The sequence below is a fragment of the Amia ocellicauda genome, chromosome 13, assembly GCF_036373705.1.
Source record: "Amia ocellicauda isolate fAmiCal2 chromosome 13, fAmiCal2.hap1, whole genome shotgun sequence".
NCBI lineage: Eukaryota > Metazoa > Chordata > Actinopteri > Amiiformes > Amiidae > Amia > Amia ocellicauda.
This window is the reverse complement of record NC_089862.1, coordinates 15007957-15022395: the sequence shown is the minus strand read 5'-3', so window position 1 is coordinate 15022395 and position 14439 is coordinate 15007957. Positions and strand designations below refer to the sequence as shown.

General features: G+C 38.1%; 1 protein-coding gene across 2 annotated transcripts in view; it reads left to right on the top strand.

Moving 5' to 3' along the window:
• The first annotated feature begins 7897 nt into the window (after positions 1–7897).
• The window catches only part of pcdh7b (protocadherin 7b), a 137114-nt gene continuing 130572 nt past the window's right edge, over positions 7898–14439 (top strand). For both annotated transcript variants that reach the window (XM_066719984.1, XM_066719983.1), the window contains exon 1: positions 7898–11890. In XM_066719984.1, the coding sequence (XP_066576081.1) occupies positions 8786–11890 (3105 nt within the window). In that variant the 5' untranslated portion in view covers positions 7898–8785. The remainder of the gene's footprint in view (positions 11891–14439) is intronic.

The following is a 14439-nucleotide window of genomic DNA, read 5'->3' as shown; positions in this document are numbered from 1 at the left end:
AGCTCCTTCTACTTAATCCTCAAGCACCACTGATCTGTCTGGGCACCACAGTGTGCTTTTATGCTCCGAGCTGCACCTCCCTATCTGGAATCACCCCACTCAGGAGCTTTCCATAAATACAGAAATACTGTCTAAGAGACGAAGAGATTAGTGCAACTGTCCTGCTGACCTCACCAAGATGGCCACATGGATCCACCAAGATGGATTTGTTTGTATCCACATAGTATGTAAACCTTTCTCTCTTGCTCTTTCTCTCTCAGTCACCTGCTGCACATGTTCTCTCTATGCATATATTTTCCATTATTAAAAGCTGTAAGTGCAAATATCCATCTCAGTTATGTAGACAGGAGTGATTTTATCAAAGACAGATAAACTTCTGTTTTCCAATATAGTCTCACATTCCACCACAATGATCCAAGGATTTTGGAATATATCATGTGTCATTGCATTTGCATTTCAATTTTAGATGTACTTATTTTCTGTGTGTTTATTTGCAAATGCGATGTATGTGAAGGATGCATTGAAAAGGCATCAATAAGGCAGGACAGAGTCATATCTCAAGTTGAAATAATTACATCTTACACCTTACAATCATCAAACATGAAATGCTTCCAAAAATACTCTGCACAAACCTTTCTTTACATGTCATGCAATGTGAAGCTGTCGTCAGTTAAAATATTGTAGCGCAGGCGTCTTTTCATATTTTGATCTTTTGGAAAGGTGTGCTAAAGCCATCAAAACTCACTCAAACATTTAACATGTTGAGCTCAGTGTCAAGGTGATAGTCCACATCTTAGCAAGGAAAGTTTTAGTATGAGTTACATCTACAAGCTGTCAGAGCAAAGAAAAACACTGAAAAGACGGCACACAGTAAAGGACGTCCACTAAGTAAATGGAAAATGTTTTGGAAACTAGTCAAATATTTAACTACATATTCACAATGTGCTAAAAAACTACTGGATAGAACTAAATTGATTCTAACTATAAGAAATGCTGATCCCCACCTTTACAAGTGACTTTTTTTTTTCAACAAGATTTCAGTGCTTCTCAAGAATCAATTCCCTGTAATTCTCATATGTTGTATTTCTGTTTCTGTTATTGAAATGTAATAAATATTAGAAGATCTACTGCATACTACTGCAATTAGCCAGTTTCAGTGCTTCATGGGTGGTAATGGTTATCATCACACATTGCTCTACTGGGGTTGGTGAACCCCACCAGTAATACAGACATGCCAATAATAAGTAGTGCCAGTGTTGCTAAGAGCCTTGAGCTCTGATTGGTGCTTATCTATAGACGCAAGGAGTCAAAGGTTTTGGCTTCACTTATAGTCTACACTTCATGTTTTGTATATTGAGAACTTATATTTGATATTTTGATTTAATTGATACTTTTTTGTAAATGTACAGCACCTCATAGAAGTAGGAAATCTTGAAAAGTGCTATAAAAATATATATTTTGTTAGATGTAATGATTGATTTTAATCGTTAATTACCCTAATGTCTGAATTTACACTTTAAGGAAATGCTCGGCCTCTTAAGATGTTTCTACATGTCATTATTTTATATTTGAGTCTGGCTGATGTGCCTCAGTCTCATTTTATTAAATATGTGGATGCAAAAGGTGTCATCTTTTCAAACTAAAATGAAACCAATGAAAGGACTAAGATAATGCATCGCCTGGTTTAACAATGTCTACCAGAGTATGCTTATTGTGATACTATTTTTTTTTCATAAACATATACTATAAAACATTTCTTCAAAGAAAATATACATACATATATATATACATTATACAGCATACATTTATTTTGATGTTTTCTATCTTTGCATTATCTGATTTTCCTACTGCTCAATATGTTTTTAAGTTATAATTTGTAAACTGTTACAATGAAAAACGCAACAGCGGTCTGTGACAGTCTTCTGTCGCAGCATGTCTAGTTAAATCCTTATACTTAATCTGTGAGTTTCTGTACCAGAGGTTGGCAAAACTGGCAAACACCATTGGGTTCTTTGTTTGTTTCCATAAACAATGTTTCAGAATGGCAATATACTGAGTTAACACACAAATTCGTGTATTCAATGTTAATTGGTGAAATGTGAAATGGCATTGTACCTTTGACTTTGAATAAACACTTAAAGTATTCATGGCAAGTGGCTAGTTTTGTGGAAACAATTATGGTTTCTGTAGAAGGGGTACTAAACAATGATATGTAGAGAATAAATGTTAATAATAAATACCAGTCAAAGGGGAATGCCAACGAAATTCCATAATTTCTCAGGTTATTCTATAAATAGAAACATATTCTGTGGATTGAGTTTATCATATCCAGCTCGTTCTACGTACCAGAAATCAGAGATCAAGAATCGGCCATCACGTCACAGGGGTGCCACTATTATTTTACATGATTATTTTATTGGAGGCACTGCGGTGTAGCTACAGCGGAGTGCAAACTGCCCATGTGTGTTCTCCAAAGGGGAATCCCAGCTCTTAGTTTTGATCTGGCTGCTGGTAGAAGCAATACGACTGAAGAAGAGTAACTACATTTTTTGACTGAACACCAGCTTGCACTCAATGCCATAGCTTCAACAAATGTAGCTACTGTTCTTCAGTCATCTTGAACGTGCATAAAATGTACATTTTTAATAATTTTCGTGACTTTTTTGATTTCCTGCATTGACTTCCAACAAAGCAGCAGAGTTAGCACCTGTGTGACGTCATGCTGATTTCTCAATCTCTGATTTCTGGTACAATTTTGGTGTAGTTCCCCTTTAACACGAGCAGTTTTAATATGCTCCTTAAATTGTAGGTCATGGAATACATTGATATATTCTGTTATGTGTTCTGATATTGTTTTTCCTATTGTCTTAATGTGAGCAATGCTAAGCTATGGGAGGCCCAGCTAAGAGGTGATTAAAGTAGTGTTCAAATGGAAAATAACCACTTTCTTTATGTGGTTTTGATTTGTGGTGAATATTAAAACAGACTGTAACTGAAAATAAGTAAACTACTTGACATATAATTACATAGTATCTGATTTTATTGATTACATTAAATGACATATGTAAGTGCCATGTATGAATGTCTGTTTAAACCTAAAAAAAGTAAAATAAATAGAATAAAAAACACTAAAGATATTGGGAATGTACATATATGCAATATCAAAACAAAACAAACAAACAAGAAATGTATAAAAGTGTGTATTATGGCATTTTGGACTACAGTGTACAGTGTACTAGCGTAGATGGAATTTTACACTGAGGGGCCATATGTCTTCCAACAATGCACAGCCATGTCACACAGGTAGACGTATAGAATTGTGACCCTGACTTTAATCTCTAGTACATTCTGGACATCTGACTTTTGGGCCGGATTAAATCAAAACTTTGACCCACCTACTAATAGCAAACTACAAAGCTGTACATCACAGTGGTTACATTTCTGATTAGAAGAAAGTGGCATCTAATGAAAAATGATGCCACAACTGAGTACAGTTCTGTAGTTTTCTATTAGCGGCTGGGTCAAAGTTTTGATTTAATCCCAGCCCTTGTTATTTTGTTTGTAATCCTGATATGCTTGGTAATAGAATGTATGCTAAACATACATTAAATGGTGCACAAGTTTCCATTGGAAGTGAAGCTCAACTGGGCTTACATTACTTTTTCAAATAACCGTTAATGACAATGACAACATATAAATAGTAAAATCTGTCGATGATACGAAACTATGCAAAGCTGCAGAAAAATGCATGTGGTGTTACACAAAATGAAGGTAGATCAAGTGAAAACTGAGCAGGGGATTTCAAACATCTCACTTGCTGTTTACGTTTAACTTAAGTGTTAGTACTATAGTACTATGCAATGTATTGAACATTTCGAATTGTCTGTACAGACCAAATGAATACAGCGCCATATGCAACATGTCATGTTATTGTGAAAGTGCAGAACAGTAACAAATAAAATGCCTGCATTGTGCAAGCCACCTGCATTGTCTTCACAATACATGAAATCACTGGAAAACCATTAAACTGCCCCTCAGCTACTTACATTCATGGTGGAATCCAAGGTAAACACTTGCCCTACAGTGCAGGCACTTAAATTAAATGAATCCTGTTCAAGGGATAGGAAAACCTCATTTATATGTTCATGTTCACGTGAGTTCCCATATGAAAAAGCCACGACACTTTCATCATTTTCATGATTTAGAGCGATGGGCATTCATTCATTCTGTCTGACTGTTTTTGTTTGTTGTGTTCTTCAGTCACGAAAATGATTCTGTCCAGCTGTTCCCAAACATGCATGTGCATCAACTGTTTAACTGTAACATAACATGCATGGAAACCCATCCAAAGCCATCATTAATGCACAAGGCTTTCAAAAAAATCTGAATTACAAATTATGTTTCATGTTTATCAATCCACATATGAAATGCTACATTCAGCTTCTGACTTTACAACACCAAAGGGATATATATGCTTTAAAAAAGGAAGGTGCAGAGAAGTGCAACTGGACCATCTCTTTAATCTGAGCTGTTGGTATTTGATGAAGCCTTCGATATATTAATGAAGCATTCAATATTTGAAGTGGAAACATATTAATTCAAAGTTAGTTCTTTAAACAGAAGGGCATACACGGAATCGTGTGAGAAGTTGATTTTAGGTGCATTTATGAAGCACATCTTTACTCAGAGACTCCAATGCTTGGAATTGTTTACCCACACATGTGGTTGATGCCAGTACCCTCAGGATCTTTATGAAGAGATTAGATATGGAGTTATCATCAGTTTGTCTGTAGGGACACAGACTGGCTATGATGGTCAACATTTCATATTCTTTAAGCTACTTAAGGCACTGAAACACTATGCATTTTACAAGCATTCAGTTGCATGCAAACCTGCTATTATCAACACACTACTGAATCATTAGAACACAATGCAATTAGGTTCAAACTGGTTATGGTAATGTACATTTAACTTACCACTTTAGATGCACTATAAAACAAACAAATAAACAAACAAAAATACATCAACAACAACATCAACAAAACAAAGATTCGTTATATCTCAGATAGTACATGTTATATAGCTGAAGTGTTTCGAGTAGTTCTTACAATTATTTAATGTCAGTTGCTGTGATATCTATGACAATATAAACAATATTTACTTAACATACAGATGTTAAAAAACAACTGGAACAAAGAAGATTTTGAAGAAATTGGGTTGAGGTATTCAAAATCCTATAAGGGAAAAAAAGTCAACATAGATCTATATTTAAAACTCAACACTGAGACCAGAAGTGGAAAGGACAAATGGAAATGGCATGTAATGAAACAGGAGAATAGGAGGCACTTATTTACCCAAAGGATTGTGGCTTTATGGAACAAACTGCCAAGTCCTGTTTTGAATACTTAATCACTGGAGGCATTAATGAAGCGCAAGAAGCTTCTAGTTGGCATCCTCTTGTATTTCATTCTCCTATGTTTTTTTTTCTCTCAAATTAATAATTTAATCTGGTAAAATGTTGGTCTCCACAGTTTCCTGAAACCAATTAATAAAATGTTGTTGTTGAGTATTTGCTAAACTGAAGTAACCTCCACAACTCATTTCCTCACTTTTCACCATGAGGAATATACAGTGAGGGAAAAAAGTATTTGATCCCCTGCTGATTTGCCCATGCAAATCAATTTATAACTTTTTTGAAATGTGTTTTTCTGGATTTTTTTGTTGTTATTCTGTCTCTCACTGTTAAAATACACCTACCATTGAAATTATAGACTGATCATTTCTTTGTCAGTGGGCAAACATACATAATCAGCAGGGGATCAAATACTTTTTTCCCTCACTGTATATATATATATATATATATATATATATATATATATATATATATATATATATATATATATATATATATATATATATAGTAAAAGGAGAATAATTAGACAATCAAATAAGATTGTACAGCATAAAATCTCATGAAGCTGGCATAATATCAAGTTGTGTGTATCAAGTTTTTTTTAACTTTTTAGTTACATTTTAGTATTTATTAATGCAGATCTTAAAACTATGAAAACATGTACATAAAACAAAAGTAATACTACTTTGAACATTTGCAAAACTATGCAAGTATACTTAATTATTTTGTCTTGCAGGGAAGTGAAAAGCCTTTTTTTTAATTCTAAAATATGTTATGAAAGTGCAGTGAACCACAACTTTATTAAGAGGAGCCATTATTTGTGTTTCATGTTTAACCCAGAACACATACATACATGTATCAATACTAACAGCCAAATTACAGAAACAATTACAATCATCAACATCATCATATTGTCTGGGAGCAATAGTTAGATTTTAGTATGGGTGACACCCCCTAGTGGCTTTTAAATGTAACCTGTTTAGAAACCATTTCATATTCAGTAAGTCTTTTGTATGTATTTACTTTGTACTTGGTGTTTTCTTTTTTTTTTTCTATATGCATGGCTCATTAAATATAAGGTTGTCATAAAGGTTACAGCCAGGACACTTCAAAAAAGCTCAACGAACCTCAAGGGGTTAATCCATTTTCCGCAATTCACATTAGAACAACACAATGAACAACAGAGGGCGCCGAGGAGTAAAGATGCAGATACATCTTGAATGCTAAGCAGCAGTCGAGGCTTGAGACCTCAGACCCTCACCACTGCATGCATGAAACCTTTACTGTACTATACACTCAATGCAAAGGTTAGCACCTGCGCTGAATTACAGTTGTTGAGTTTCCTTTCAGTGACATCCTTACATGTATGTTGCATGATTCAAGATTGTTTCCTATATTGTTCATATGCATTACTATATATATATATATATTTTTGGTTTCAGTATCGTTTAGCCTGCTTGTTTCAATCCTGCAGCGTGATAGTCTATGTGACTTGCTGCAGACACATTACCAACACATGCTCTGCAAGAGAAGGGCTGGATGCAGACTTGGTGGGTTATTGTATAGTAAAGTAATCGGTAGCAGGATAGAAATTATAATGATAATAATAATATGTTAATGCTTGTTAAACAACATTTGTGCTGAAATATGAGCACTCTAAACAGTTTCAGATGCCCAATACACACACACACACACACACACACACACAGGGGGGGTGGGGGAGGACTCCCTTATTAAGAATCAAGTCACAACACGATTATTTAAGCCATCCCACAAACTCAAGCTGGCCGTAGATAGATAGGTATTTCTCAACTGTATGGACTGGGGAGAGGGCGACGAGGGGGTGGACATTGCACGCACAAATGCACTGCGTTGCAATGTTATAGTTGACCAAAGGATGCAATAAAATACCACCATTGCATGCCTACATACTGCCGCTCTCTATTCGACTGGACAGCGGGTGTCTTGCGGGTTGAAGTGCGGTTTTAATACGTCCGCAACTTATTGCATGCAACTAATAGGCAACACGAGCCCCTGATTGACCCTTTTCCTCCGCACACCCCCAGTCCCAGCACCGGGTTGTGATGCCGCGATGGCATATTTAACGCGCGGACATATTCCAAATCAATGCTATCGAGTCTGCTAGTAATGGGACGTGTGTGGGGCACATTCATTTCAGATGCAATGTGACTCTCCTTCTGCAATTTGACTCTCTCCCTCCCCCCAGCATTTGTGGACGGACAGCCTTGTCTTTTTTTTTTGTTTTTTGTTCCCGTGGCATGGAAGTCCCACTTTGATTCGTCTTGCCCTTATTAACCAGAAGAAAGGCTATAGCCCCCTAACAAATACTCTTTCAGCTCCCCTTTAAACTGAGCGATCAAGTTCAGCTCTGGTTACGTGCATGGGGATGGGAAAAGGGGGGTGGAGAGAGAGAGAGAGAGAGAGAGAGAGAGAGAGAGAGAGAGAGAGAGAGAGGAGGGAGACTGCAATATCATTTGTGCATCGCTCACAGTGCTGCAGATACAGATTGCCAACACATGCGGTGCAAATGCAGGTGAAGCCGAGACGCGCAGATTGAGGATGCAGGACTGGGAAAGGCGCATTGCATTGGATTTTAACACCACGTTTCCAGTGCTTGATCGGGATTACAGTTCTCCCCTACTTAGATCTATTTTGTTTTTTCAATGCCCGGCAATTGACGAAAGTGTAAAGACACCTTATTTATGAAGTCACTGGAGGTAAAAGCCATCTGATGACTTGGAGGCTGGTAAGGAAGCCAGGACAGATCGTTTGCTGCTCGGCTACTGTTACAAGGTAAGAAGACGAACAGTTGTATAAAGTAGCAGTAGTTTGGATGGAGTGTGTTTTTTTATTCTGCATGGAGGAATATCCGCAAATGAAGGGGTCTTGGGCACACGGAACTGGAATTTAAAAGAGATTATGAGTGTTATTTTTGTTACACACAGAAAGGACTTGGACAATTTAAATTAATTGAAAACGACGGGGCAGGCTATATATTTTTACCTTTTTTTTTTACACACGACTTGAGTGAAACATCATATCAGCTACAGCCAGAGGAAAGCATTCATTGCCATAGTGCTGTGTGTGCAGATTGCGTTTTGTGTGTGTGTGTGTGTTTTAAAGAAAAAAAGTGAATTTCACACGGAAAACGGGAATCACCGTGGCTTATGTTCAATGCTGGTGGATGACATTACAGCGTTTGCAAGGCTGTGAAAAAAGAACTCCCGGTTCTAAAGTCATTCTAGAACACCGCACTTCAAAAGAGAACAAGAAAACGGATCCAATTCTATTTTCCATTGATTCGCATCCCCTTTTTAAAGCAGCCAACACTCCGATCAACTGCAGAACACCATGAGGACTATTGGTGCAGTGGACTATTTATGCTACTGTCTGATCATCCTGCAGCTCCTGCTGACTCAGCCGGCTGCCAAGCAAGTGCTGCGGTACCGCCTGGCAGAGGAAGGACCGGCCGATGTCCGGATAGGCAATGTAGCCGCAGACCTGGGGATTGTAGCCGGTTCGGGGGAGGTCACATTCACGCTGGAATCGGGATCTGATTATTTTAAAATTGATAATATCACCGGGGAGCTGAGCACAAACGAGCGGAGGATCGACCGGGAGAAATTACCCCAGTGCCAGATGATCTTTGACGAAAACGAGTGCTTCATAGATTTCGAAGTGTCTGTGATCGGACCGTCTCAGAGCTGGGTCGACCTGTTTGAAGGCAAAGTGATCATTTTAGATATAAACGATAACACCCCTTCCTTCCCCTCCCCTGTCCTGACTTTGTCGGTAGAAGAGAACAGACCCATAGGCACCCTGTACTTGCTGCCCACTGCTACAGATAGAGATTTTGGGAGGAATGGGATAGAAAGGTATGAGCTCATACAGGACAGTGGGGAAAGCTCGGTGAGGCGGTCGGGGTCAAGTTCAGGGGGACGCACAGACAGTGGGGACAGTTATTCAGGTAAAAGGAGGTTTGATACAGAAGCAGCAGGCAGAAGCAGTGTCTTTGAACTCCAAGTTGCTGACACTACTGATGGAGAGAAGCAACCTCAGCTGATTATTAAGGGAGCACTAGACAGAGAACAGAGGGACTCTTATGAACTCACACTTCGTGTCAGAGATGGAGGCGATCCTCCCAGGTCGTCCCAGTCCATCCTCAGGGTGCTGATCTCTGATGTCAATGACAACAGTCCCCGGTTTGAGAAGAGCGTGTATGAAGCTGACTTAGCGGAAAATAGTTCCCCTGGGACCCCCATACTGCAGCTCAAAGCCACTGATTTAGATGTGGGGGTAAATGGGCAGATAGAGTATGTATTTGGGGCAGCAACTGAGTCAGTGCGCAGGTTGCTTAGACTGGATGAAAATACAGGCTGGTTAAGTGTTTTGCACCGTATAGATAGGGAGGAAGTAAGCCAGCTCCGCTTTACTGTTATGGCAAGAGACAGGGGTCAGCCCCCCAAAATGGACAAAGCTACAGTGGTGTTAAACATCAAGGATGAAAATGATAATGTCCCTATAATAGACATCAGGAAAATTGGCAGGATATTTTTAAAAGATGGCATTGCAAATGTGGCAGAGGATGTCGTAGTGGATACTCCTATAGCACTAGTGCAAGTGTCTGACCGGGATCAGGGGGAAAATGGGGTGGTTACGTGCACTGTGGTCGGGGATGTGCCATTTCAGCTGAAACCAGCCAGTGAGATTGAAGGAGAGCAGAATAAAAAGAAATACTTCCTCCACACATCAGCTCCACTGGACTATGAGGCAACACAGGAGTATAATGTTGTAATTGTAGCAGTGGACTCGGGAAGCCCTAGTTTATCCAGCAATAACTCGTTAATTGTTAAGGTTGGAGATACCAATGATAACCCGCCCATATTTACTCAAAATGTGGTAGAAGTGGCTTTCGCTGAAAACAATGCCCCAGGGGAGAGAGTGGCTACGGTGGTGGCTATAGACGCAGACAGTGGCAAAAACGCCGAAATTGCCTACTCTCTCGACCCGTCTGTATCTGGAATCTTTTCTATAGACCCAGATAACGGTGACATCAGAGTAAACACTGTCTTGGACCGAGAACAGACTGAGAGGTATGAATTTAAAGTAATTGCAAAAGATAAGGGCATCCCTACTCTCCAGGGATCTGCTACGGTGGTGGTCCAAGTAGCAGACAAAAACGACAACGAGCCCAAATTCATGCAGGATGTGTTTACCTTTTATGTCAAGGAGAATCTACAACCGAACAGTCCTGTTGGAATGGTTACAGTAATGGATGCTGACAAAGATCATAACGCAGAAATGAGCCTCTTTATTGAAGAGGAGGATGATATTTTTTCCATTGAGAATGATACAGGAACAATTTATTCCACCATGTCCTTTGACAGGGAGCAAAAAACCACCTACACGTTTCGAGTCAAAGCAGTGGACGGTGGGGATCCCCCAAGATCTGCTACTGCTACTGTATCCTTATTTGTAATGGATGAAAACGACAATCCACCGTCCGTCACCTTCCCAAGTAACAACTCATACACCCTCCTGCCACCGTCAAGCAATGTAAGAACTGTGGTGAGAACAGTTGTGGCTACGGACAGTGACACAGGAGTCAATGCAGATCTAAACTATAGTATCGTTGGGGGTAATCCATTTAAACTGTTTGAGATTGATACAGCAAATGGTGTCATATCATTGGTGGGAAAACTGGAACAAAAACACTATGGTTTGCATCGCCTGGTAGTGCAAGTGAACGACAGTGGCCTCCCTTCCCAGTGCACAACATCCCTTGTCCATGTGTATGTGAATGAGACAATGTCTAATTCCTCAATTGTGGAGGCTCAGATCGCGAAAAGCCTAGGCACTCCTTTATCAATAGACATTGCAGGTGATCCTAACTACGACCTGGGGAAACAAAGACTGAGTATTGTCATCGGAGTTGTAGCAGGCATTATGACTGTGATTTTAATAATACTCATCGTTGTCATGGCAAAATACTGCAGACCAAAGAATAAAAATGGGTATGAAGCTGGAAAGAAAGACCACGAAGATTTCTTTACTCCCCAGCAACACGATAAAAATAAAAAACCCAAAAAAGACAAGAAGAACAAAAAATCCAAGCAGCCTCTCTACAGCAGCATTGTGACTGTCGAGGCTTCCAAACCCAATGGGCAGCGGTACGATAGTGTGAACGAGAAACTGTCGGACAGCCCGGGTATGGGGCGATACCGCTCGGTGAACGGAGGCCCGGCGAGCCCCGACCTGGCGAGACATTACAAATCAAGTTCACCACTGCCAACAGTTCAGCTTCACCCACAGTCCCCAACTGCTGGGAAAAAACACCAGGCTGTGCAGGAGCTCCCCCCTGCCAACACTTTTGTAGGAACAGGAGATAACATTTCCATTGGATCTGACCACTGTTCTGAGTACAGCTGTCAAACCAACAACAAGTACAACAAACAGGTAAGGATGTATTTGCAGTTGTAGTGTCTTTCAGAAATGTCACACATATCAGAAAAGATGTAGTGTTAGTCTTTATGCAACTGGAATTATCTACTTTTTATTATTATTGTTATCATTATTAGTAGTAATGATAATGATAATTGGATTTGTTATTATTATTGTTGTTATTAATAATTGTATTAAGTCATTTTATTTTACAAAATATGTAATATGTAGTTCAAATGTCAAACTATAACATATAGCTATAATAATTTCAGCAATAAATCCACATAGTTCAGTGTATTATAAAGATCCTGTTGAATCTAGTCATTACTTCAGTCTATAGTTTGCCAGCTTTACGGCTTGCAGTGCTGCTTGGACAACCAAGGCCTTTTTGTAAGTAAAGGGATACCCAAACTGACCAGAGGAAGTAACTGAATCCGGAAGTGGTGCTAAATATGAATATGATTCTTCAACATGACGAGGAACATCTGGTTGGGAGTTTACATTCTTGTTTTCTGAGAGACAGTACACTGACCCAGCTGTGAAATGAGCAATCAAGCTTTTATGCCATCATTTGTAAAGTGTAAAACGCTGCTTTAGCTAAAGGAGGGGAGATGCTTTCAGATAGGCGAAGGATCTACATATGGCTAGAGAATTCTTTCAAGATCAATGAGCATAGTAAGATGAATACATCACAAAGTAAATCCTTTTTTTCCTCTACATTTGCAGAGGAAGAACACTTACGCTGTTGTTTCTTGTGTTTGCCATGGCAGTGTAATGAATTATTGATAATTTTCTTACATGGTGTAAGCAACTACTCTTGCATTTCTGAGTGCTGCCTCATGTATCCTGAAGTCAGGCAGCATTTTAGCAGCTCTCTGTGTGTAGTGTGCAGGTTGCCTGAATAGATTTTCGAACTAAACAGTGAAGTATTTTAGAAGGATATTGCATTGAGTGCAAAGAGTGTTGTTTATTATGTTTCTTCTGGATGTCTCATACATAATTAACAAAGAACTTTATATGGTGTAGTAAGTTACAGATTTATTTATTTCTGTATATGTATGTGTGGATTGCTTATCTTTAAGACACTATACATTATAGTTCTGTAACAGATCACATTAATGGCATATATTGGGTTACACACGTCTATCTTATCTGTCTAAACACATGGTGGTTTTAATTGTAATCATTTATACAAATTAGAATTGATTAACGTGAAAATGTACTGCTAGAGACTATGTAGCTGATTTTTAAATATATAATCCAAGTCAAATTGTAGCTGCTTTAATGCCAAACACCACGATGAGTGAAATCATAATGTGCAAAACAGTATCGTCATGAAATAGCAATCTTATAAAACATCTTATAAGACCATGAAAATAAAATAGCTTATACATCATTAAAGATAATGTTACACAGTCATTAAAATTTAATTTGTGATTAATTGACTTGGTTGTAAGTCATCTATGATCTTTGTTTTGATAGGACAATTAATTAGAGTTCATACTGCCTAGTCTTTCAGAGAATGGAGGACACACAGATTTCCTACCTCTAGTCATACAGATGGGGTCACACTTGTTCCCTTCATTATGAGTATCTACTGAGATACATTGCTTTTTTGAATGGTTACAGAAAATCTTTGTTTCAAATTAATGTTAAAAAATATAGTTCAAGTATGTTTTGATGCAATCTACCTGTATATGATCTAAGTTATTCCTTTATTTTACTGTTTTTTTTCTGTCCTTGCTGTTCAGTTATCATGGTATATAACTTTTTGCTATACTCCACATGTCCATTCTTCTCAGTGACCACTGTGATTGACCAATTGTCTTGTGTTTTACAATATAAATATTGGTATTTTTACAATGATAAAACCATTCCATTTTAGCGTCCATGATTTCTAATTGAAGCCTTTGTTCAGAAAAAGACCTGGGATAACAAATTAAAAAGTGTTCATTTCTTGTTTTTATTATGCATGGCATGTCTATGCTAGACAAGGTTTTAGTAGGATTAGATGTTAAGGTGCTGTCTGAGGTATCTTATCAGATTGGATTTTGAAAAAAACCTAAGTTATCATTTATATTACCAGCAATGTCAAGCTGCAGATATCTTAAAGAACAGCTGCATGTTAACATGTATTTCTGTTTTCCATACTACCTTTTAATAATTTTCTTATATCAAAGAGAAATACCAAGTGATTTCTTTCTAGGCTGGTAAAACCTCATATCAGATCAGTATAAGGGCTCCACAGATAAAATGTTTGCATTTTCTTCTGTCATTTACATTTTGCTGTATAGTGCTGGACTTTGAAGGGTTTTGAAGGTCATTCATTCTATTCTATTATAATCGGTGTTTTAATTAACACAGTGTTCGAATATTAGTGTGCGTATGAGTATATATTGGCCAAAAACAATTTGCATCCATTTCAGTATTTTTATATATCGCCTAAATATATGCTAATAAATAATAACTGTCTTTTTTAACATGCTAAAGCTATGGACATAATCATTGTGATTCATTAAATATGTATTTGACCAGGTTATTTTTCTCTTACTCAACGTTTACAG